This window comes from Lepisma saccharinum, chromosome 1 (assembly GCF_977018435.1).
Source record: "Lepisma saccharinum chromosome 1, izLepSacc3.1, whole genome shotgun sequence".
Taxonomy (NCBI): Eukaryota; Metazoa; Arthropoda; class Insecta; order Zygentoma; family Lepismatidae; genus Lepisma; species Lepisma saccharinum.
The window spans coordinates 83,855,553-83,881,714 of record NC_139229.1 but is presented as its reverse complement, the minus strand read 5'-3'; the positions used below and the strand labels follow the sequence as shown (position 1 = coordinate 83,881,714).

The window sequence follows — 26,162 nt, the reverse complement described above, 5'->3', positions numbered from 1 at the left end:
ACTTAAAACAGAAAAGTCAAAATCAAGCCATATAGCTATACGTATTGCATTACCACCCATTATAATTGAAAGAAGCATTGAAAAAGGGGGTTATGAGGATTTATTATTGTACATGTAGGATTATGGACAAATACAGGGTGTTTCAAAAAGAATCATGCAATTTCAAAAGGCTATATATTTTTTATTTATCAAACCAGGAACTTGGAATTGCTTTCAAAATACAGAGCTATACATAAATTTTTACATAAAAAATATTAATAAGTGATCAATGTGACCCCCTTTGGACGCTGGTCTTCTTTCCATAAGAAATGCCAAATTACGTATGAAATATGGATGGGTGATATCGGATACAGGATATGGATTCGAATTCTGCTGGATTCACTTTGGGATATGTGAAATGTATAAAATAGGGGGGGGCGAAAAATTCCCTCCTCTACCCGCATACATTTGGAGGTATGCGCTATTGTCCCGGTACCTTAAATTATACCGGAACGTCAGTTACGCGAAATATTTTCCGGATTCCCCCGTTTATCCTTTATTCTTTATTTATAATTTCCATTGTTTTACTTGATGGAATAATTTAATATCATACCACAAAAGGACCAATGATTATTCGAAGACCACAATAATCATTGGTCTACATATAACAGTGTTAGTGGGGTTAAAATGTTATCGTGTTAGATCTACAATTATTGATTTTAAGATCTTAAAGTTGGAGAGAACAGATTAGGAATCGGAAGGTTAATACTGGCGTAAAGTGTATGAAATGAGATAAAAGAGTTATTAGGTTAGGGACTTAAGGTTGACAAAGTTACTAATTGGGAGTGGTAGGAAGTATAAAAGCCTCTATTTGTTGTTATTTTTTATCTGTTAAAAGTTCTTCATCACCATGAATTAGTAAATGTCTAGTAAGAAGTGTGCAGATTAGTAATTCGAGACCATTTGAAATGTATAAGATGAAAGCAGAGATGGGTTGGTGAATTCTAAGAAGATGAAGGCTTTCAAAGTTCAAGATACGTCTGTCGTTCTTCTAGACGAAAGCCGTTCTTGGAAATTCTGAGGCATGTCGAAGATCTAGGATTGCGTTATAATAACGTATACTTTTGCAAGAAATTTTAACATCGCATTCCAAGAGACTTTCTTAGATTGGGAATCGAAAATCCGACATTGCATCATCACTGCATCACTTCAGTGGTCGTTTCATTCACCTACTTTCGGCCATAGAGGTCCGTGCAGTACTCGGAACAGACTAGAGGTGACCCACGAAGCGACGAGATGAGAGGAATCTGGTTCGGCTCACACGCCGCGGAATGCCACAGGTGTCTCGTACGTGTTTACTCACATGCATACAATGCAGAGGGAAGAAAAAGAAGCGAGCGAAAGGAGCGGGAAGTAGCGTTACAGCTTCCCTCATTATCTCCCTCGCCGCGCCCTCGCCGCGCCCTGCATCCTAATGGTTCATTCCCCGTTCATTGAGGCCACTTTTATTTTTTGAGACCTGTGATTAATGAGTGACAGCGAGTCGTTTGCGACGGCCAATCCGCCGCGTGTTTACTCTCTCCTTACAACTTGTTGTAAAATTTAAAGAATTTCAAGATTTAGCCCGGAGATAGTGGCGGAGTGGATAAATTGTAGCGGAGAGGTTGTTTGCCCTTTTGTTTTTTGCTCGCTTACCGGTCGGAGCGGTTCCGGTGATTCTGAATGAATCAGTGACGGGTATCCGTGACGGCTCGTTCCCGCCACGGAACAGTCACGTGATGAGAAATGTTTTTTGTATCTCTGTACATTGAAGACTTCAAGACTTGCGTATTTACTAAACATCGCGGGCCTGATTTAACGTCACGTTTACGAAGGTAAACAGTTTATCCAAAAGAAAATTGCAATGCTAGGATAAATTGATTGATTGATTGATTTGGTGTTTTAAGTCCACTTTATGCACAGTAAGGCTAATCGGGACTGGACCTACAGTTTAAAGTGGGATCCGAACCACTATGTGCCTCAACCGGGTATCGAACCCGGGACCCCTTGATTACAAGGCGACAACGACAATGCTAGAATAAAGTAAGAAGGAAATTTGTATAACACCAACTTCGAATTAGTGCACAGTCCTCAAGAAAGAAACTTGCCTCGTAATTTTCAAGAAATTAGAATAAAATTTATAGAATAGAATAGAATTTATTTCATATGAGCTTTTGCATATACACATGCCTTACAAAAACAGTGCATTCTTCTTTAACCACTTCCTTCTCTTTGCTTTCTTTTCGTTATACGAATTCAAAATTTATTTTACTTCAATACTTTACAGTTCGCTTTCCCACTAATTTATTAATTAGCTGTTACAAATTTTAATAAACCTTTTCGCTCGCTTTTATTCTCCTCTTAATCTTCTTTATCCGCTCCGTCCAGACATATTTGCTTCTCCTCCCTCACACTCCGGTATATTTTTATTACACTGTCCATGTTATATTCGATTATTCCTCTAATAAAATTTCGTCTTGCCTCCCCTGCTTTTTGCACTGGAGAAGAATGTGAAATCTCGTCTATTCGGTTCTGTCGTCCTCCAATTCGCATTTTATTTGTGCCCATCCCCCAGTCTGAACCAGGCCAATGCTGATCTATCTTTTGCCACACACAAGTTCACATATAGTTCTTCCTTCCCATTCCCGATCCGAATCCACCATTATTGCTGATGTTACAGATTTTTAGCAGCTTTTCGCAACCATTGAGACTGTCAGACGGATAAATTACGTTTGGGTTGTTAGGAGAATGGGTGGGTGTCTTTTGACAGTAGAAACGACCACGCACACCAGACGTCTATTCTTTCTAACTATCTTCAAGAAGTAATGTACCTGCACAGAGATATTTCTTGTGCATGTTATTTGGCGCCTATGGGTCTGGGATCTAATTGCATTCCAATTTGCAAACTAGTGCAGTTTGAACCTGCAACGTCAAAAGCTCTGAGACCGATTTTAAACAAATCTTTCCAGTGTGCGGGTTTGTGTGAGGAAGTTCGCGGGTTACACATTTTGGACTTTCTAACGCAATTCTAAAACTCGACGAAGAGATTTTTGTATTTATGCTGTTTTCTTTAGTTTTGGAACAAAGAATAGTTAAAATATTAGGATAACAGACGTATCCGGTATCAGATATCTGAATTTTTAAAATTGGGATAGAATTAACCAATAGCCAGAACTGACAACTCGCCATATGCCTAATCATCGAGGGTACCAGACTTACCCGGACTTACAACCTGACCCCCTCTAAATTCTAATTGAGCATTGGAATTTCCAATGACACAGGTACGTAAATGATTTGAACAAAATAATTGATTAGCTTGGAGCCGAACCCCGATAATAAATTGTCGGTACCATAACACCCTGCAAATTCTTCGTGACATCTTTCTCAAATTTTTGACAAAGGTCCAATTTATTGAGAATTTGGCACTAAATTTACTTTCAAATCACCTAGAAACGTTGTTACTGTCCCCATTATCAGGAGGGGATATTTTCGAAATTTGGGCCCTGCCGACATTATTATTAATTATTATTATTATAACAGGAAAATTACTGAAAATCATCTGTTGCCTGCCGGACCTCGTTCGCTCAGTGTAAACACGCCTCGAATTTTAAAAAATTCAGTTATTGATATCATGTTCTTTTGGCGAATTTTGAATGACGTAATCAATGTCAGGCTTTAGATCGATTTATTTTACTCGTTGATTCTACCTCACCATGGAAAATTGTAGGGTCGACAACGTCACATCCGTTTTGTTTTTTTCGGAGGGTTGTAATTTCGGGGTGTAGATTGGAGGACCTGTTCCAGTTGAAGCTGATGAAGCTCATGAAATAAGCTAATAAAATGAAAACATTAAATAATTTTTATTAGTCGATGATCTTTGTCACTTCTGCCCCTTCGGCGTCTCCTTTTTCGGCTATAGCCTTGGAAAACCTAGTGGCAAATCCCCCCTGCCCATTACTAACATCCAGGAACCGCCAAGAGTTGTTGATTACGCTGTGATTACAAAACAAATCTCAAGTAACAGGAGGTAATGTAATATTTAGCTTTTGTACCTTATTCTAATTGAGCGTATTTGCGTAAAAATATGTGCGTACGTATCACGGTCCGTTGTCAATTAAGTGAACGGCCGGTCTGTTGAACGAGACGCGCCCCGGAGGAGTTTCGAACCGGTGACGGCGGTGACGGAGCGCTCCAACCCTCGCGAGTGGCGGGAAGAGGCAGCTGACGGCGCAGGGAAAATATATTGGCGAGAATTACACGGCGGAGAGCAGCGTATCATGGAAACGATCGGAGGTTCCCGGAAGAGGTGGCGAGGCATTTCCTCTCGGCCGGACTTTCCCATCGGCGGCAGCGGCGGAGGGGGAGGGGGGCAGACGCCGCTGCCTCCGGGCGGCCGTTCCGAAAATTCTGCAGCGAGCAGCGAATGCACAAAAGCGCCTGTCACCGTCGGGTTCGTAACAAATAGAATGTTCGGAAAATAGAGTAAAAAACGCAACCCTTCCTCCCTTCAGGCGTGTTTCGGGTGGTAAGTTATGACACACTTACACACTTTTCGCTCCAGCCACGCCTTGGCGAGCCATCCCGCCACGAGGTGCTTTCTGGATACATTGTAACTCTTTTGAAGACTTTGTTAGTGGTTGTGATGAATATTCTCTCTCATCTTCCATAGAAGATGCGAAACTACGAATTTCCTTGAACAACAACGTTTCTTCCTTCGCCTAGCAAGATCTAAATGATGAACTGAATACATTCGCACGCTAGGACGTGACCTTATTGATGATTACGATGTAGCTCAGCGGTTCCCAAACTTCTTCGTTTCACGGCGCCCTCGGTGTTTCAAGATTTTTTCAACGCTCAGTTAGTGCGGTTAGGTTAAAAAATAAACACATATTTCAAATTTAGAAACAATTTATTTGTAAAAAGTACTAAATAAACACATATTTGGAACAATTGTATTTTCAGAGAAAATATTGGAACATTTCGCGGCGCCCCTGTAAGCTAGCCACGGCGACCGAGGGCGCACACTTTGGGAACCACTGATTTAACTGACTCAATCGCCATCTCTATCGGGTTAATGATAATTTACATTAATCTACATGTAAACTCGCCTCAGTAGACTTCTTTGTCAAGCGTTTTTGTCCAAGGTGCAGTTAGTCTGACACTGGACCACAAATTGTGGCACTAATGACGCGATTGTACAGTGACCGGCAATAAAATTGGGATACCTAGATTCTGAAATACTCGCTTCCCTGTTATATAAGTTGCTTAACTCTACGGCGATAAAAGGATTTTAATAGCAAATTTTCAATGGCAACTTCTGTCACCGAGTAGAGTTAGGCAACACACATAACACCTTGAAGGGAAGAAAGTATTTCAGAATCTAGGTGTCCCATTTTTATTACCGGTGACTGTACAAGTGTTATTAATACAGAGCATGCAATTAACGAAAGTGAATTACCATGATTACAAAACTGTTATTCATAATAATAATATGTGTCCAAAACAAAGGATAGCCTAGGGGTCCAAGTTATATAAATCCCCCCCCCCCCTGCTCGTTCCAACACTTTTTTACTTGCGAGGTTTTTGTACATTAAAGAATGACACAGTTGAACATAGTTTCCTGAGTAGTATTTTTCTTAAATTGAGCATATTTATTTTATTAGTATATTATATATTGCCTAATATTTTAAAATTTTTATGGAAGATATAAACTCTGCAAAGCTTTTAAAAAGGTAAATATATCACCTGTTTTTGAGTTTAGGTTTCAAGTCCACTTAATGCACAGATAGGCTAATCGGGACTAGACCTACAGTTTAAGGTGGAGTGCGAACCACTATCGAACGCGGGACCCCTCGATTACAAGGCAACGACGTTACTACTACGCCATCGGGGAGGCATACCATTGCACCATGCAAATGAAGCACAAAGGAGGTGTGAAGGTAGGGCTCAAAATTCTCGATCTCGGTCATAGTAGGAGGTGATGCGATCAGCACCACGCTCTGGCTGCCTCTTAAGAGCATGGTTGGCACCAGGTATCCAGTTATTAGAGGCTAAGTGAACCAGAGTCACCCAATGTGCTGGAAAAATTCCGACTTTAGATCACCCACCCCGGGAATCGAACCCGGGTGGCAGTCAGGCGTCGGACCGACTATACCATGCTTAGATGTTCTCAATAGTTTCGTGATTACGTAAGTCTATTGAACTGCGTATTGTATTGAAAATACCAAACAATAGCGAAAGCAAACCACGTGAAGAATCACGTGAATGCTTTGGAAGGAATTCTAAAGGGATGCAATTTTTCGGACTTTAGAATATCAAAGCTGTTTTTCGAAAGAGGAAAATTCGAAAACGCTGTCCTCAAGTCGGGCAAAGATCCAGCCGAGCCTCAACCGAGCTACCCAATCAGCCCTAGTTTGTCTGATATTTTTCCGCACAGCACAACTTCGTGCGTGCCATAACGCACGGTAGCATGTTTCTTGTTCGTGAGCATATATTAGGCTACGTACAATCTAAAATTTAGAATATTTCTAATCACGCAGTCACTAATCTTGTTTTTTTGTTTGCCCACCAGTTTCAGTTAACGGCACTTTTTGTATTTTTTTCTGTAAAAAGTATAGTAAAGTGCTCCCCTGTGCTTTGCACCGCGCCATGAAGGCGTAGAGGGGGTGTGGAGTTAGGGACCCACACTTTTTTGATCACGGCCGAAGATGGAGGTGATGTGACGTGATCAGCACCGCGCCCCTGGTTGCCTTTAACCCCCCCCCCCAGAGTTTCCTCCAGGTACCCACTTTATACGACGCTGGGTGGGCGCCGGATCCACTTGAACAGGTGGAAAAATCCCTGTTCTCCCTGGCCGGGGATCGAACCCGGGTCTCTAGCATGGTACTCGGACGCCCTAACGAACTACCGTGGCTATTTTTTCTGTGGGAATAGGAATTTTGGAAAAGTCGTTTTCAAAATGGGTTTGATTCTCTGTTACCTGATCCAGCAAACGTACGTAAGTCGACGAGCCACCTGGAAAGGCTTCTTACGGTGCCCTTGAAGTTGACTTAAAATCCTTCGTGTAGAACGCTGACATAAGCGTATTATTGCCTAACCAGGCAAACAGCAACGAATGATAAATCGCACAAGGCGTGGCAGGAAAGGTTCGTTACGTGACCACTATTCAAGTACTTGCCCGAAAATTCCGTTTGATGGAACCGATAAAAAGAGTCTGTGAAGTGTATACGTCATGAGCAACGTCATAAGAACCTCTTTCATTCCTCCGTGCAGTGTTGTTTCCGTTTCATTCTTCCCCTCTCCTCTGGAAAGTTTCCAACCATTTTTCACCGATTTAGACATTCAGATTTGATCATGTAGGAGGGAATATTCTATATACAAAACTGCAGCCAAAATTATTTCAGTGGTTAATTTCGTAACTGTTCAACAAGATTTTGTTTTGTATATTTCACAAAATTATTAATATGAAATGTTAATAATCAATCCTTGAATATTAGGGCAATACGGCCGTCGTTTATGTGATTTGGGTTTCCTGATACCCAGGAATAAGAGTGTACAATTTCAGCTTTCTTAATTATCTAAACTCCAACCTATTTCTGTTGATGTCTTGTAACACGATTGACGTTCAGCCAACACCTTGTATGTCGGCCGGTCATATAAGTTTATCAAGCCGACCTCCGTGGCGGAGTGGTTATCACAGCGCGCTATGACGTCAGAGCTCTCGGGTGTTCTTTGTGAGTGTCCCTTCATCAATATCGTCACTCTTTGAGTTTGAGTTCTTACATGTAATTTATGCACAGAAAGGTTAAAAGTGGGATCCGCACCACTATGTGCCTCCACAGGGACCCCTTGAATAGAAGGTGATGACGTTACCACTACGCCACCGGAGGCTCTCAATATCATCACTCATCCACATCTTCGCAATCCAAAATTGACAGAAAAGCGAAGTACAATAAAACAAATATTATTATATTTGAATTATGCATTGTATAAAATCGTACTTTTCTTTACTTATCTCTTCTATTAATTTATTGAATTGTTGTAATTGATATTTATGCATTTTCATTAATCTATGTACGCCTATTGTAATTGGCTCTGGTTATTTCAAAAAATACAATGAACTTGATTGGTTTTATTTATTTTTCACCCATAACAAACTGTGTGTTGTATTTTTATCTTTTTGCAGTTTATGACCATTTAATATTTATGTTGTGTATTTTAAAAGATATGCATAGCATAATCTAACATTATTTATTTAACACCAATTTGCCACTAAACATTTTACAACGAACTCCATATATATAAAAGATAAAACACAATCTGTTACTATAAACATATTTTCAAACTCAATATAAACTGTACATTCTATTGATTGATTGATTGATTGATTGATATGCTTTATTTTACTTCGCTTCATGTGCTACTTTTGGCTAATTTGCGAAGATGGGGATGAGTGATGATATGATGAAATTGATGAATGGACACTCACAAACATCCATACCCAGGCCAGAATTCGAACCCGAGCACCTGGCGTCGTAGCGCAACGTGCTAACCACTCCGCCATGGGGGCCGGCTGTACATTATATTAACACACGCAGCCTCACACACGACACTTTCAGCTGAATTCTCTTGTTTCGGTTGCCACTATTTTAAAGGATTTCTTCCAGGAATATTTAATAAAATATGCTGTGGGTAAGCGGAAAGATAAGTCACCCAATGAAAAGTAGATTGACTTTCAAAGGAGGTGTTGCGACAAAAACTTCGTGATAAATTTATAATATCGTTGTGAAAAAGTGTCAAAAAATGTGTAGTTGGAAAGCTAAATACGATTTTTTTTTCAAATTTAAATGCTGAAAAATCATGCCTTCAATAATTCTTCCATGTTTGTCTTCTGAAGGGGAATTTAGCTGACCATTAACGTCCTTGTTATGTGTTGCAGATCCGCTGTTGAAGTGAGCGTGGGTTCCGCATCGCCCGGTGGTCCACAGGACTGTTTGCTTAAGGTAAGTGTGGATTTTTTCCCCCTGGCTCCATTATTTAAGAATCTTCCTTCTGTATTTCCGACAGTCACAACGGCAAACACAGAGCGTTTGCAAAGCTGCCATTATTTTTGAGAATGCGGAGTTACTGCTGTTGGGAAAATACAGAGCAAAGGGCACTCGTGGTCACGTTTTCGGTGGGGAATACCCCGTCAGTCGGAGGAGACGGCAAAGCTCTGTTTGGTGGAGATCTCTCCAACGTATCGCCAGGCGACTATTTCATCCACTTTATGAGAAAATCATCGTGATTAAGCAAGGATGATGAGAAGATATCACCTTGCAGAGAGACACGTGCGGAAAAATTCGCCTAATTACTGATTTTGTTCCTTTTCCAAAATCTCTCTCTTTTCGACAAACCACCATGATATTCCAAATTAAGAAAAAGTATCTCTCTTTAGAATTACTTCTAGAGTATTCAAGTAAATCTTCGTGTGGTTTATCTCCCTGCTGTATAGATATCGTGATAGAAAGTAGGTTTATAGTGCCACGAAACTATCACACAATATTCAGTGAACAGGAAGAGCAAACCACATGAAGAATCACTTGAATAACGTAGAATAAATTTTAGATTCGTATTTCTTTTTTCAGAATTTGCAATACCATAGTGATTTTTTCAAAATGTCTTTGCTGGCGTTAGTCAAATTTCGGAAGAAATCTCTTTGGCTTTAGGATGGCATTATAATTTTCCTTGATTTAACTCTTTGTGTACTATTTATTTATACCCCCAAACCTAGACTAGTAACATCTTAAATTATTGCGTACATGACTTCATACGTTGTGTTAGATTGCAGATGATATCAACGTCTAGTGACATATTACTGCTATTACATTTACATCTTAAAAAAAAAAAGTATAAAAATGTCTTCGCTGCCGAAAATTACCATAAGAGTAGATCAACCGCAGGAGGAATGTGAGAATCGAAATATTAAAGAAACGCTGTAAATCGAGGTACTTATGTACGTAGAACTCTACACATGGCACCATTTAAGAAATATTTAATCGTGGAATCTCTGAATAATTAATCCAACACGGCAGTAATTATAACTTACAATATGACATTCACCGGATACTGTAAGACAACTCTCGTGTTCCATCACCGTGAGGACGCAGGTCATCTGTGTTTACTGAGTTTTGCGAGGGTAATTGGGTAACTGCTCAAAAAAAAAAAGATGAAAAACGGGAAAGGGAATCGAAGCTAGACGTCGCTATCTCGCAACAAACAGTTTGCCAGGTCTTAGCCTTATGTATCATGGAGTTTAGCTTCACATAGACTAGTATACTCTGTCCCGGGTATCTCTGAAGCAAGACCGCGCAAGCGGCATACAAGGGGAATCGGGTAGGCAGAGCGAAGCAGTACACGCTGCTTCGAAGGCTGGTAACTGCAGTCGCTTTCCCCTCCATGCAATCTCATTCCCTCTCACGTGTTCATTGCACTTTCGCAGAGACTTGTTTTCGATCGCTTGCTCTAGAGATAAACGGGACAGAGTATAGCAATTCTCGTCCGCGTACAGCAAAATGACAAACTTCGTAACTGAAGGATTCTGTAGAGAGTTGCCATAAAATCTTGTTCTGATATAACCATCAGGTATTTTTTTTTATTCGGCCGTGAAAGAACTTTATTCAAACACGAAAGAAAGTGTAGATATTGAAAATTATAAGAAAAATATTGTAAATAGAGAAATATATAAAAAGAGACTTATGTGGCAATAAAAAAATATAACGTAGCTTCAAATTAAAAAAAAATGCCCTAATTCCCTCACAAGAAATAAATGTTCAGAGAACCTCATACTAAATATAGTATGTATAGGAGTAAATATAACTAACCAAACATTCTGTGAAAACACATGAAGCTGCATTCCTTGCTATTTGCAGCATAACATACGTAGAAAAGTTACAGGGTACAAAAAAAGCATCTTGAAATAACAAGAATGCAAAAAGTGTTTTATATACTTAGGAAATGCATTAATGTGTGTGGCTCATAGCTGGAGTTATTTTCATTCCGAATACTTTCCAGGTTACATCCCCGCGTTCCTGAACCTCTCTAAATCCTAGGGGAATCTCGGTGCTCTTTCCAATCAAAGGTCACACAGAGGATGCTACCGCCGCAGCCTTGCGTAGCAATAAGCGTCCCCTTTATTTCATGGACTGTGTGCAGTCTGGCTTTGTCGTGGAGGTAACCGATGAGTAAGAAAAAATTACGTCACTCTTTCATTTCAGTTATTTTCATTTATTATTTTCACCTTTCTCCCATTCTTTAGTTGGTTGGTTTGATTTGGTGTTTTAAGTCCATTTTATGCACAGTTTGGCTAATCGGAATTGGATGTACAGTTTACAGTAAGATTCGAACCACTATGTGCCTCCACCGGGTATCGAACCCGGGACTCCATTCTCACGTATTTGAGTTTCTTAAACAAAAGTATCCCTGCCAACAGGAGGTGCGTAATTTCATGATTTTGTTACATTTTTGCTATGCAATATTTATGTTTCATTCAATAGCCCAGATAAGAATTCTAATTGCACATGTCACGCGCTCTATCTATGCTAACTACAGTTCCAGAACTTTTTAAGTCATTGGTCATACAAGGGGCTTCTGTGGTCTAGTGATTAGCCCAGCAAAACCAGCATGGATTGTGGAAATATTGTCAATTATATAATAAATCTTGAACATATTGTCGAAGGATCCGTTAAAGTTTGATAAATTACACTTTTTGCTCAATATCCCATCGTTTTCAAATGGAAAAGAAAATTAAAAACCCATCACCAAGCACGTAAGTTCTCATTTTTATGCATCGTGTTCAAGGTGAAAATAGTCAATTCGCAAGACGCAAGATAATGCAAACGTATTTGATGGTTATATTAGCACAGTTGATTTGTATTTTGTATTTCTTTATTTTATGTCGCTTGTCTGCCTCTTCGGGCGATAAGAATGAATGAATGATGCTTGGATGAAACTGAGGAAGGGAACAGGCGGGGACCATCGGGACTTCAGCGGCGGTTAAACAATTAAATTGGGTGATGCCGACAGTTAACTTTCGTCATTATTCTGGCTCTTTCGTGTGAAACAGTGCTGATGCAAATGGGTTCAATATTACCGAGTTAGCCTCGTGCCTGGCATTAGTATCGGAATTCCACCTTTTTCAAGATTGCTTTTCGCTTGTAAGAGGCACGTTAATACATTGGAAATTTTAATTTTCATAGAGCAAACATACTACAAACGTTCAGAAAATAACGGCGTGAATTGCTGGCGTTATTGCCAGAATTTTCCCAATAGTTTCGTAGATCTGAAGAACGGGTAAGTAATTGTTTCCTTCCATATTCTAAGTCAGGTCCAGCCGCACATTCGGTTACCCATCTTCGAAATTTTCCTTGCCTAAAATGGGATCAATATCAGCCACTTGGCCTTGTACGGGAGAAAGTTGGTCGGACGGGTACTTGTCGTTCAGAATGAAAATTCTGCGTATCGAAAAGTCGAGACGTGTGGTAATTTAATATTCATCTGTTTTTAAGGCTTGCGGTTCAATGTGAATAATATGCATATGTTGCAGTTTTTAGTATATTTATTTATTAAGAAAATTCCAGATACAGCACAGGTGGCCATTTTACACTGAAATTGTCAACAATGAAAATGCAATGATAATAATAATAATAAGCAAAAAATATTAGAAAATAATAAAAGTAACAAAATAACACAAAAGTGAGGAAAATGCATATATAAATGCATTGTCTATTTTTGAGTGTAGTATGGATTGGGCACTATTCATCTGTATTCACTCCTCTTCTCCTAGTTATGTGCCCGACCCTGTGGCCGAGTGGTTAGCACATCGCGCTGCGACGCCAAGGGTCCCGGGTTCGAATCCCGGTCGGGCTTGGTTGTTTGTGAATGTCCATTCATCAATTTCATCATTTCATCACTCATCCCCATCTTCGCAAATTAGCCAAGAGGCAAAAAACGCGAAGTAAAATAAACTAAATCAATCAATCAATCAATCAATCTCCTAGTTATGTAGAGTAGCAGATTTAATCCCGCTCAACGCCTTCTAAAATTTTTCATAAAGGCCCATTCTGCAGTCATTTCAATAATAAATTTATCTTTACATCCCCGATGGAAAATTTTGGGGAAAACCCCCTGAGAAGTAGTCATGTGGTTCGTATATGTACGAGTATATTCAACTTATTTTTACGTTGCTTTTATTTTTACATGAGAATAAATTATAATTAGACGAAATCGCTGAAGTAAAAGGAACACTCATGTTCAGAATGTTTCGTAACTAGATCGTGAGTCGGCCACTCAACACGCTGAGGCCGCGATATGTAGCTTGCCGTTACAAACCTTTCGTTTCCATGTGTACACCAATTTTGATTTGAGTTTATTTTAAGTGCACTTTATGCACAGAAAAAGGTTAATCGGCACTGAACCTACAGTTTATTGTGGGAACCAAACCAGTATGTGCCACCATCGGACATCGAACCCATGACTCCTTGATTACAAGGCCAGGACGTTTCCACAACGCCATCGGGGAGGCCTTCCAATTTTTGTCTAGACTTTCACCTATGTGTTCATTTTCCCACGACATTCCTACCTGCGTTTCTCCCCTGAACCTTCCCATGTACATATCGATAACAAAATAATAATTTCTCGATCGGCCAATTTCAAATTTACCGGCAATACCCGAACCTTCGTCTATCTCCATTATCTAAATTAAAGTGCGATGCTCGTGATAATCGTCGCTGGTGCTTCGTTATTGGAATTTTTTGTATGAGCCGAGAGTACTCAGCCTATCACGAGGCGGCATTTCAAAAATCGGAAAATAAACAAAAAAAGAAGCGAGGCAGACTTCCAGGAAGTGATGGGCCTCGCAAGTCAGTCTCGCTGGCGATCTATCTTTCAGGGTGAGTCATGCGATAATATATCGCCGGACTCCAAACCCGGCACCTGCGATGTCGAGTGGGTAATTTTCCAAGCTCTGCTCAGGGCAACAGAAACTATGTGTTGGATTCAAAACCATTAATTTCTGTTATTATCGGATTTTTTTTTTTTTAATGTCAGACTTGTGTGTGGACCCTTAGGATCTGAAAATACTTTTCAAAGCGAGTCGATTGTTTTGTTTTCCTCTGGTAGAATGGCGTTTGTTATGGACAGATTCCGAGAATGGCCGTTGACTCACCCTGGACGCTAATACGGAAATTAATAATTCTCTGATACGCCAAAGGATGCGCCATGTTTTACAACGTTATGTAATTGCATCTTCCACTACATAATTCTGGTGGGATGTAAAAAGAAAAACACACATCGCATCGCAGAGTGCAACAGATTGTGTACACTCTCCTGCAGTATTACGTCAGTTTTACATAACGTGCAAAGCAAGGAGGAGAAACGATCATGAGAATGGAGGAAGGGTCAACAAACAAAGAAAAAAAAACTGTAATAGAATTGATGGCGATGAGGAGATAAGAAGACTTGAGAGGAACGCATCAATGAATAACAAGCAGATTACACGACTATAATTAACAAGGTGAAAAATAAAACATACCAGAACTAGTTGAGTTAATGCATAAAAAAGAGAAGTGAGAAAATCAAAAGGACGAGCTATAATTATTTTTAATTAATCAATCTAGAAACAATAACCCAACTGTGCAGAGTTACTCCGATATGTAGGCTACGAGAGAAACTATTGCATTTGTATTTTCGTTATTTCGAGTCGCTTTTCTACCACTTTTGGTTAATCACGGCGATGAAGATAAATGATGATCAGATCAGTGGCGCAACCCCAGAGGGGCAGGAGGGGCATTGCCCCCCCCCCCCAACCTTGGACTGAAATGAGATCTAGGGGGGGGCAAGGGGGGCAAACATTGACGGCCAAGTGCACCTGCAGGGAGCAATTACCGCCCGCAACTTCAAATTTTATGCAAATAAAAATACTTTTCGTAAAATTATTGCTAGCTTCGCTGGCGATATCTCTTTTTCTTAGTCTTATCAAGTTCAGAAACATAGCTAGGGGCCGGCGGGAGGCTGCCCTGAGCGCTGAACGATCTAAATGAAAATAAGTTGTAAGATTGATTTTTGGTTTAAGTCCACTTTATGCATTGAAAGGCTAATCGGGACTGGACCTACAGTTTAAAGTGGGATCCGAACCACTGTGCCATGTGCCTCCACCGGGTATCGAACCCGGGACCCCTTCATTACAAGGCGACGATCTTACCACTACACCATCGGCGAGGCACAAAAGTTGTAAAAGAGTTAATCGATTGGCGTCTCGTGAAATTATTTGCGCCCTATTAAATCAATATTGATTACAGCCTACAAAAAAAAAAAAAAAATTGATCCAAAAATTTTCAACAATCCATGTTAATGTAGAAAAGAATTATATTTGGAATGCATTTATCAAGCATTTTCTCTGTTTCAAAAATAGTTTGTGGGCTTGTTTTCCATTATTAATATGAAATTGAACGTGTTGAAAAAATAATTCAAATTGTTTGTTCGAACACAAATGCTTTAGCACCAACTTCTACCCCCTTTTTGCTTAATTTACGAGGATAATAACGTATTTGATACTACCACTGCTGCTACTACTATTACTACTACTACTAATAATAATAATAATGTTGGTCCCGGGTTCGAATACCGGCTTGGGCATGGATGTTTGTGAGTGTCCATTCATCAATTTCATCATATCATCACTCATCCCCATCTTCGCAAATTAGTCAAAAGTGGCACAAGAAGCGAAGTAAAATAAAGCAAATCAATAATAATAATGTTATAATAATAACATTATTATCATTAAAATTTTTATTATCATTATTACTACTACTATTATCATTATTATTAGTGGTACGTTTATCCTGGTACTTGCCCCCCAGACAAAAATTCGTGGTTGCGCCTCTGGATCAGATGAAGTTTATGAATAGGCACAGAAAGAACTCCAACACTGAGGCCGGGTCTCGAAGCCGAGAACTTCGGATGACGAAACAGCCACCGAGACGGCTATGAGAAAATCTAAGTGAGATAACAATCAAACAATCAATTGAAATAATATACAAGATCCCATAAAAACATTACTGTACTGCGTCGTACATCATACATGTACGAAAAAAAGAGTTTTTCTTTAGTTTTTGTTTTAAGTCCACTTCATGCAACGATATGCTAATCGGGACTGGCCTACAGTTTAAAGTTGGATTCAAATCACAATATGTCTCCACCGGGTATCGAACTCCTTGATTACAAGGCAAACTAAAAAAAAAAAGAATGAAATCAGTGAAAAAATAGAGAAAGTATTGTATTATTTTATAATTTAATGTCACTTTTAGATTTTCCTAGATTTAATTAACAACAAGTATAAGGAATCATTAATTGTGCAATATATAAAATATTAAACAGTGAAACGCCTAAGCGCCACCTAGTATTTGGACTTAGAATTCCTGGCTTCGTGTCACGTCATAATCACTCAACCATGGAGAGAGGAAGAAGTATTTAAGTTGAAAAAGTACAGGAGGAATTGAGAGAATATGCAAGATATATACATGAAAACCAATTCCAAAAACTTTACTAATATGCTAGAATGAGAATACACTTAAACTGTATAATAATAATATTTTTTACATTGTAGATAGGTACTACCCGCGTATAGTAACATAGAGTTATAACTTCGTGAAATGTTTCGAATAAAAATGTTTACGAGTTGTCGAATATGGAGAGACCAAACTTTTTTAATGTGTGGCGTTCAAGTGAATTTATCTTCTATCTACTGGAAACCACACCCTTTCAGTGTGCACCTCTTGACGAAGCTCATTTCGATAAATTTCCAACAATGAAGTTTTGGTTATTGTGTTTCAGGAGAGTTGGTTGCCCAGCAGTGGTCTAATGATGGCTTTGGCAGGCAATTCAAGCCAGTTGCCATTCAGGCAAGGTGTTGGTCATTTGGAGCGCTAGTGTTTGTTGTTGCTGTAAGCAGGATGTAGCTTTGTCGAACCACCAAAAATTTCAGCACTAGATTTTACTTTGTAAGTTAAATTTTAATTCGTGAGTAAATTAAAGACTTCCATTGAACCAACAACTGGTCATTCTCTAACCTGCGGGACAAAGACGGTCAAAACGTGTTGCTGAGCACATCACCTCCAGTATGGTCAACATCGAGAACGTACGGGGTCCTACTTCAAAACACACATTTGCTTTCATGGCACGGTGCACTGAACAAGGTAGAACTTTGCCTTTTTGCCTTTGCATCCTATTTTACGAGTCTTTCATTGATTGATTGATTTGCTTCGCCTTTTGTGCCACTTTTGGCTAATTTGCGAAGATGGGGATATGTGATGATGTGATGAAATTGATGAATGGACACTCACAAAGATCCATGCCCCGGCCGGGATTCGAACCTGGGACCCCTGCCGTCGTAGCGCGATGTGCTAACTACTCTGCCACGGGGGCCGGCTCTCTTACGAGTCGTAATGCAATAGTATGCATTCAAATCCTGTGTAAAGAGCGCTTGCTCTCATCACTAGGAATATTCTAGAACAGTCTTTCTCAACCGTCCGGATTCCGGGTTCAAATCCCGCCCTGGGCATGGATGTTTGCGAGCGTCCATTCATCAATTTCATCATATCATCACTCATCTCTATCTTCGGAAATTAGCCAAAAGTGGTACAAAAAGCGAAGTAAAATAAAGCAAATCAATCAATCAACCGTCGGGCCGCGATAAATTCTTCTGAAGTCAGGAATTTTAGAATCTTCAAGAAGAATTGTTTTGAAATGGAAATATTCTGGCTAATTGGAATTTCTTAGTGTTCAAAGTTCAACATGCATAAAAACAGCAATTGTCAAATTAATTTAATGTTGACTTGAGGAAACTGCAATATTTCATTAGAGGCAGTTGTTGACACTTAATTTAAAACTAATCTTATATTTGTCAACAAGCCTAGACATAGTCGAACTATGCCATGATTATGCCATAATTTATTTATTAATATTTAATTTGAAGGCTACGTATTAATTATGTATAAAGTTTAAAAAAAATAAGTATTTACTAGGGCTGAGTAAACTTTGAACCGAACCGACACTCTTATCGATTCCCACCGATGCCGATTTCGATACCTCAAAATTGCAATAATTAAAATTTGTTCAAAATATTGATCAATATTGGTGTGTGAATAATCTTCTCCGCAACTCGTCGTGCTTTGGGGCAGCCTAGGACTTGGCGCCACCAAGGGCAACAACCAAAAGCTCCAATTATATGCATGAATTTACCAATAAATTTGCTTTAGAAAATTCAAGAATTACATCAGAATACTAAAAAGAGATGTCATGTAATCCAAAAATACAGCTTTTCTTTCATAATTTGTGCAAAATAAAAATAAAGTTTAAATTTTGCATGATTTCTAAGATAATGAGACTCCGCGACAGTGTCGCGAGACATTTATGCGGACTCCGTGAAAGACCAATATGCAAGAAAAGTATCGGCTGGTATCGGTAGATGAATTCCAACCGATACATCGGCTCAGTCCTCTATTTACGAGTAAAATTACTAGGATCGGGGCATCGACGTTTAAACAAGGAGTTAACCGGGCAGCGGTCTAACGAAGGTTGAGTATCACTGTTCTAGAAGGCATCTAAAATATCATACGAAGCCATGTTTCTCGCCAGGTTGTAATCCTCTATATGATTACGGTGTATGCGGCGAAATGGTGGACGTGCCATTAAACTGGATTTGCCAATCCCTGACTCGATCGGGCGCAGATCTTCTTCCTCGCGCCCACGTCGATGCACTCGTAATGCCAACGCGGATATTGTCTCCTGGTTATTTCGTGATGCAAGGAAGGCGTTTGCCATTGTTTTTCCCCGCAGTCCCTCGGGGCAAATGGTGTGGTCACCTCTATATACGACCTTTAATCAACATCGATTGGATTTACTCGACACAATATCTGTAAGGAAATTATATTTCCTGATAATATGTCTAAACTAGTCCTTTAAAAGCAAATTAAGACAGTTTTAGTTATGGAATCACTAAAAACTTAACCCAATCACTTCAATTGTGATAGCGTTATTGTTTACTTATACTGGCAAATTAAGTATTTTATTAGTTTTCTTTGTTTTGTATTGTAATAATAACCCATGGCTCGACAGCCCTTGAAGGGCCTAGGCCGATCTCCCGACTGCCAGTCTCCCTCCCACAGTCCTACCTGTAGATGTGGAGATCTTCAACCGATAATGGGGATACGTGGGGGTGAGCACGTCGAACCCCCCGCCGTTATTGGAAACATCTGTGACGGGGTTACGCTACTCACTCGTAGCTCCCCAATTTCCTCAAGATGGTGGGTTGCCACCGGTCCTATACACTCTAAACCGTTTCATGACTTCAAAGTTGGAATTAATTTGATTGAGTGATTTGGTGTATTTTTCTTCTGTTTTCTGGCACTTGTAAATAATAGCGAAGATGGAGATGAGTGATGATATGATGAAATTGATGAGAGAATACTTACAAAGAACACCTATTCTCAGGTCGGGATTCGAACCCGGAACCTTGGCATCGTAGCTATCGTTGTGCTATCACTCCGCCACGGAGAACGGGTATTTTACCCGAATTTACTCCGGTAAAAGACTATAATATATAAAATAAGCGTAATATGTGTGTAGTTCCATGGTGGTGCATGACATGATGATAATAATAATAATAATAATAATAATAATAATAATTGCAATTCGTAAAACGAACATGTTTTCAGAGTTGGTATTTGTATTTACCTGTTTACGTTGCTTCTAATTCTTTAGGCTAATCGCGACGGTGGGAATGAAATAGGTGAAAGGGCGCACACAAAATTCGATTCGAGGACATTCTGTTGGAGGTCGTGAGTTAATAATCATCTGAGCAGCAACTTGTAATCAATGGATGGCCGATTCGATTCACATCTTCGTGTGAAGGGCGCCGGCAGGATTTTTTCTCATGGGGGCAGACTAAGGTTTCATATCACGTCCTTTAGTCATAGAAACTTTTATTATTATTATTGTTGTTGTTGTTATTATTATAATTATTATTGCTATTGAATTGAAAATACTTTGGCGTTGTGTACAAGTTCAGACTCGAGTCTTCTATTAGATAGAAACTGGATTCTCCTTGCTTCCTTCCCATAAACATCTATCACTTTGTTCATGAACAGTTTTTTGTCGTTTTGTAATTTTTCATATTGCACTGATATCAAACAGAGACGACTTGGTATCTCTGAGTTATGTTTTTACGTGTCGAAGGGTGCAGCAAAAAATAAGTAATGATAAGTAATGATAATAACGACCGGGTGCCAATTACGAAGGTCAGGTCATGATTTTGGGAAATTATTTCCTGACTTTTATCCCGAAAAGCCGAGAAAGTCCAAAGGATTTTCTTTCAAAAAGGTTAATTCTAGATCATTTCTGCGCTATAAGTGGCTGAAATTTCTTGAAATTAAGTTTTTATTCCAGAAGTGCAAAAACAATCACTTGAGAGTGAAATAGTGTGAACAATACGAGATTTTTGCCGCTTCGGGAAATTTCAGAAAAAAATTAAATTCCAAATATCTCAGGGGGGTAAGTGGCCCTTTGTTTCGTGTACAAATGTGGATCTTTGTATACAAAAAGAAGTGCAATACAAGGATGATGGCACATACAAAAGAATGGGTGGACTTACAGAATCTTGCACCGTGAAAAGTGTATTTAACCCTTAATATTTTCCGATAATTGTTGATGTTGCCCAGATACGAAGCTAGGATGTGTTTCGAAATTTTGAGTAAATTCTTTCCAATTCTATATAAATCTCTAAGAGAACGTGTTTGCATAAAAGTCCTGATGGAATTCAAGTGGAGGGGAAGAATTCTTCTTCAAGACACGAATGCAGCTGACACTCTGCGCAGGGCGGTTCCTTCGTTCATGTTCGGTGAGTAAAGCTGTTGGCGACCACCAACGAAAGATATGGTAGTGTTGCAGCAGAGGCAGTTCCAGGGGGCGCGAAGGAGTGCTTGCGCAAGCACCCCAAATTTTCTTTTGCACCCCCTTCAGCACCCCCTATTCAAAACTTATGTTGAGAACATTAACTATTACAGTGTCATATGTCGTAACGTTCTATATTATGTTCCACGTAACATGTTTAGTAAAGTACTATTTCAGACTGTCGAGGAGCCCAAAGTTCGCGAAGAAATGTTACAGTTCGTTGTTGGGTGATAGTGCGGCCGAAGGGATTTTTAAGAAAGATGAAGTTGCCGTGCACTTCGGGTTTGTCCTGACACCGCAGCATCTGGGGCAAACTGAATGATAGCTCCTAGCGAAACCACAGCGGGGAGGAGGGGCGGGGGGAGGGGAATTACCCCCCCAACCTTGGTCGGAAATCTATTATATGGGGGCAATGGGGCAAACATTGAAGTAAAAAAAAAAAGCAACGCTAGCGGAATCTAAGAGTAGCAGGACAAAATGATACTCAAGATGGAATTAGTTTTCATGTATTTCTTTATTTTGTCTCTTCCAGACGGCCAAGGGCACCTGTGTGGGCGGGGGCACAGAGAGCCAATTGCCATCCTCGATGTCAAATTTTATGCAAATATAAAAAACATTTCGAACTTTTTTTTCTCAAATTCGGATCTGAACACACAAAATTAAAACGTTATAAAAAAGAGGATGTGGCGTCCTATTAAATTAATATTGTTTTCACTTTGCAATAACTAGGAATTAAAAATTTTCTTGCAAGCAAAGCGAGCGATTTCATTCTTTTCTGTAATACATTGTAAATTACGAGAGAGAGAAGTAAGACAAACAATGAACTTCAGACTGTTACTCGCCTTGTAATCAAGGGGTCCCGGGTTCGATACCCGGTGTAGGCACATAGTGGTTCGGATCCGACTTTAAACTGTAGGTCCAGTCCCGATTAGCCTTTCTGTGCATAAAGTGGACTTAAAACACCAAATCAATCAATCAATCCGACTGTTACTGCTAAGCAGTTTGGTCTTAAATGCATGAACCATTGTTTGAATGAAGAGGAGCGCAAACATTTGAGAGATTTATATAATTTTTGCTGATAATTTGTTATGATGCGGATGAATTGATTATGTAATGCATTTAAATAATGTTATATGCAAGTAATAAAGAAACTTCGAATACGTACACAATTTAGTGTTAACATGTTGCATATGTTATTTTTTACATCGCTACAGGTCATATGTACAAAAATAATTATATTCGTCATGCATTTTCTGTCTTTCAAAAATACAGTTTGTGTGCTTGTTTCCAATTATTAGCTAATGTGAAATTGGACGTGTTGAAATATTTGAAATCGTTTGTCCAACACAAATGCTTTAGCACCTACTTCTCCCCTTTTACGTGATTTACGAGGATATTAACGTCTTTGATACTACCACTACTATTACTACTGCCACTACTACTACTGCTACTACTACTAATAATAATAATGTCATTATTACTATTATTATTGGCACGTTTATCCTGGTACATGCGCCCCCCCAAGACAAAAATTCGTGGTTGCGCCTCTGATATGCATGCATGTATATTTCATGCTTTCTTTATTTTCAACATCGCACCCCCTAAATTTTATTCCGACCCCCCCTCAGCACGCCCTGATAATTAATCCCGGCGACGCCACTGTGTTGCAGCTAGAGCTAGACATGTATTGTAGAGGTGCAGCATTATGGTCGAAAAATAAAGGGAAAAATTCAACTCAACAATTGTTCCACCCTGACCCGACAATCACAGTCGCGTACAGAGAAAGGCTGTCACGCGGCGTACAGCTTGGTTCTTATTTTTTTACATTCAATTCTTTAAAGTATTCCAATAGTACTGTATTCCGCAAATGAACAAAGTGTTAAAATTTCCTATAATTTTTTTACAGCAGCACAATTGAACAGCCATGATAATTCCATGTTCAGAAAATTATACAAATAAAATAAAATGAATTATATTGAACATGTCTTATGGAATTTTTTCGTATCATGACTGCAATTCGAAAAAGAAGTCGCGATAGGGATTAAGAAGAAAGTGAAGTGTCCCAACTAAATCTGGAAGTCTGGTAGCCTTGAATCTATGATTATAAAACAAAAAATATCTAATATTGCAGACTGTAGAGAAGCCTTCCTCTCTCCATAGACATCCCATTAATTTACGAAAGACCAAAATCGAACTTCTTGCAAAATCTGAATAATTGTCATCGCTTTTTGTAGGTTCACATTATAAAATATTTCACATGTCGAGGGAGACTTGGACCCTTGACCCCCCCCCCCTCTTAGGTACAGGCGTTACTGGTACGAGTGTGGTGGTATAACCTGTAACGTGGTATGTTCATATCTAATAATTAGGGAGACAAATTTATGGTAAATAAAAACTGAGTAGAGTGGTAAATAAAATGTTAGATCAGCGGTATATACCAGCGGTGGAAAAAAAAATTGGCACACACTTTTTCATTATGAGAGGGAACAACATACAAAAGAGCTATAAATGGATAAACTACTTCATTTTTATATACTGTACACATACACAAGTACTTAGCTGACCAACCAAAAAGAAAACATCAACACAAAATCACTTCATTTCTAAATTGCATATCTCAAGTGATTTATTCATTGTATGTATTTAAAGGATATCCTTGCTGTCCAACAATTAAAATAAAGAGTAATCACTACTGCACATACACAAACACATGATGATAAACAAAATTCATTCATGACTGAACACAAATGACACCATTGTTTCCCTTGATGTGCAGGAACAGACTAATCTTATCGCTGCTGCAGCTAGCAAGTTCAATGAAACTGGATGTTGAGTAGACATTCGGGGGAAGAAAGGAATGCAGCTTGACAGGGAGCGAAGTTTTCGAACTGAGATTATGTGCATGGGAAATCCCAATTTGCAGCGCCTTCCTTATGTGATCGAAGATGAAACGTTCTTCAGCTGCAAGTGGTAGGAAACTTTAGGCAAACGTTTCGTTACAAATCGACAGTTTGCGCGCACAACCTCGATTGCCGGTTTTTGCGTGTTTTCTACCTAATTTGATGATATTTCACGGTTATTTCGCGAAAAAGCTTTCATTTCGTGCAAAAGCACACATTTCGCATTACTTCGCGAATAAAACTCATGCATATTTCATCATTGGGGGTGTAGTTATGTGCAGAATGTTCAAAATTGCATCTTTTTTTCACATTTCGCGATTTCGCGCATCGCGAAAATTCAATGTCCCTACTAATAATGTACAGCGCCTTTATTAGAGCTGGCTCGTTCCGGCCTCGGGACTACTTTTACAGCATACCCTTGTCCTATTACAAGACCAAAAGAAACATGAAACATTTAATCGAGAACATGATGAATAGACACCGTACCGAATCGAGACGATGTCCTCGTACTCATCTCGAGTCTCAGGGCTGTTGTCGTAGGTACACGTCGAAATAAATACACCGTACTCATTAGCGTATGCCTTCTACTTGTGTTTCGTTTATATTTAACTCCAGTAAGTTTATTGAGAGCTGCCTTTTATTATCAAAACCAAAGAAGAAGTCGGTGGGGGAGGAGCAGTTTAGGGTCCTCGCGGATGTCTGTTCCACTTCAGTTCTAAACAGAGAGGACGACAAAAAAGAGAGAATTATTGCTTTGTATTTTTCCAAGTTTTTCATTTTCCAAAACAAGAAAAGAAGAACAAATACAATACAATAACATGCTACGTGTTTCATATTTTTAACTTATTTTTAAAATATCTCTTATGGGTATAACATCGCCATCATCAGTATTCTGCTGTGAATGGCATTTTTGTAGAAGTTGAATGATTTCTTCCAAATATTTAATGGAAACGCGAACCTCAGTTATTGGATTTAACGTTTCACAAAACTTAGCATATACCCTCTGAAAATTTTGGGACAACAGCGCTGTCGAGTCTATCAGATCCATGATGAACATCCAGATGAAACTAGCCGTAGTTGGAAGAATTCTCGGCAAAGTCCTCTGCTTTTTATCCCCTCGGTTTCCCTCGGAGAAGATGAAGTTTTTGTATCGGAGAGTGACCGCTGAGAGTGTCGCAATGACAGGACACTTTAGGTGGTGGTGTTGTCCTTTGTTCATGTGTGGCTACCGTCCAAAAGTGTTGGTTCATGTGATTGATCGGCGGACGCTTCAAGGCTCTGGGTGACGAGGCGTTCTCCGCCTGCAAGAAATCATCCGCTTCCCACAGGAAAATGTCCCCCGATGCCAGGAATTTGCTTCGTTCGATCGAGTGTTTCTGACGAGCGCTGGTTTCTTCATTGCCCCTGTAGGAAATGGACATTGCTGTGGACCAGGCTTCCCTAATATCTTATGGCCTACGCTGCCGCCTTGTGATGAAGGAGTCCCGGGTTCGATATCTAAGTGAAGGCACATATGCAGCAGTTGTCACTGAAGTCCCAGTTAGTGTAGCAGAGCCATAAAGAGGACTTAAAACTGTCTTCTTCTTCTTTTTTTTTTTTTTTTTCGAAAATTCGAAAACCACGACCGAATGTTTTTACAGAAGTATTTCAAGAACATTTACTCGATACGACGTTTAACCACACTTTTTTTTTTAGAATTTTAATTCAACAACCTCTGAAGGGTAAAGCCTGCCAGCAATGCGACTCTTCATTGTAGTTTTCTTGTGCCGACTTCCGTGACGGAGTTTGAACGCGCTACAAAGACAGGGTTCCAGGTTCGAATCCCTGCCTGAGCGTGGATGTTCTTTGCGAGTGTCCCCTCATCATATCATCCTCACCGTCGCGATTAGCCAAAAGTGGCAGAAAAACGAAGCTAAATAACACAGATCAATTCAAATCTTACGATATGTCTCTTTTCTTCCTATCCAGGCTAATTGTGACGATGTGGAGAATTGCACGAAAATGATGAAGGGACACTCGCCAAGACACGCTTATGCTTAGGTCGGGACTCGAGCCTGGTACCTGTCATGATGAGATCTTGAGTCGGCCGCAACTCGCTCGGCCACCGCATCGACGCCGAGCCCGCTTTTCTTATCTGACTTCTTCAGGCTAGGAGAGAATAATTGGAGCTGGGGATGTAATTTTTCATATGTTGGAAATTGGAATATCATCGAGGTTCTTCGAAGGGAGAGGAAAATTCGAAAACTGCTTCGCTGGAGT

General features: G+C 39.6%; 1 protein-coding gene across 3 annotated transcripts in view; it reads left to right on the top strand.

Annotated features, from left to right (window-relative positions):
* LOC145997198 (uncharacterized) overlaps positions 1-26,162 on the top strand; it is a 304,738-nt gene that overhangs the window by 175,930 nt on the left and 102,646 nt on the right. Inside the window, exons 4-5 of one of the 3 annotated variants that reach the window (XM_083133947.1) lie at positions 8,957-9,020; positions 11,071-11,240. In XM_083133947.1, the coding sequence (XP_082990073.1) occupies positions 11,237-11,240 (4 nt within the window). In that variant the 5' untranslated portion in view covers positions 8,957-9,020; positions 11,071-11,236. Of the gene's footprint in view, positions 1-8,956; positions 9,021-11,070; positions 11,241-20,797; positions 20,951-26,162 lie in introns of those variants that run through there. The other 2 variants (XM_083133956.1, XM_083133937.1) reach the window with 2 other exon arrangements.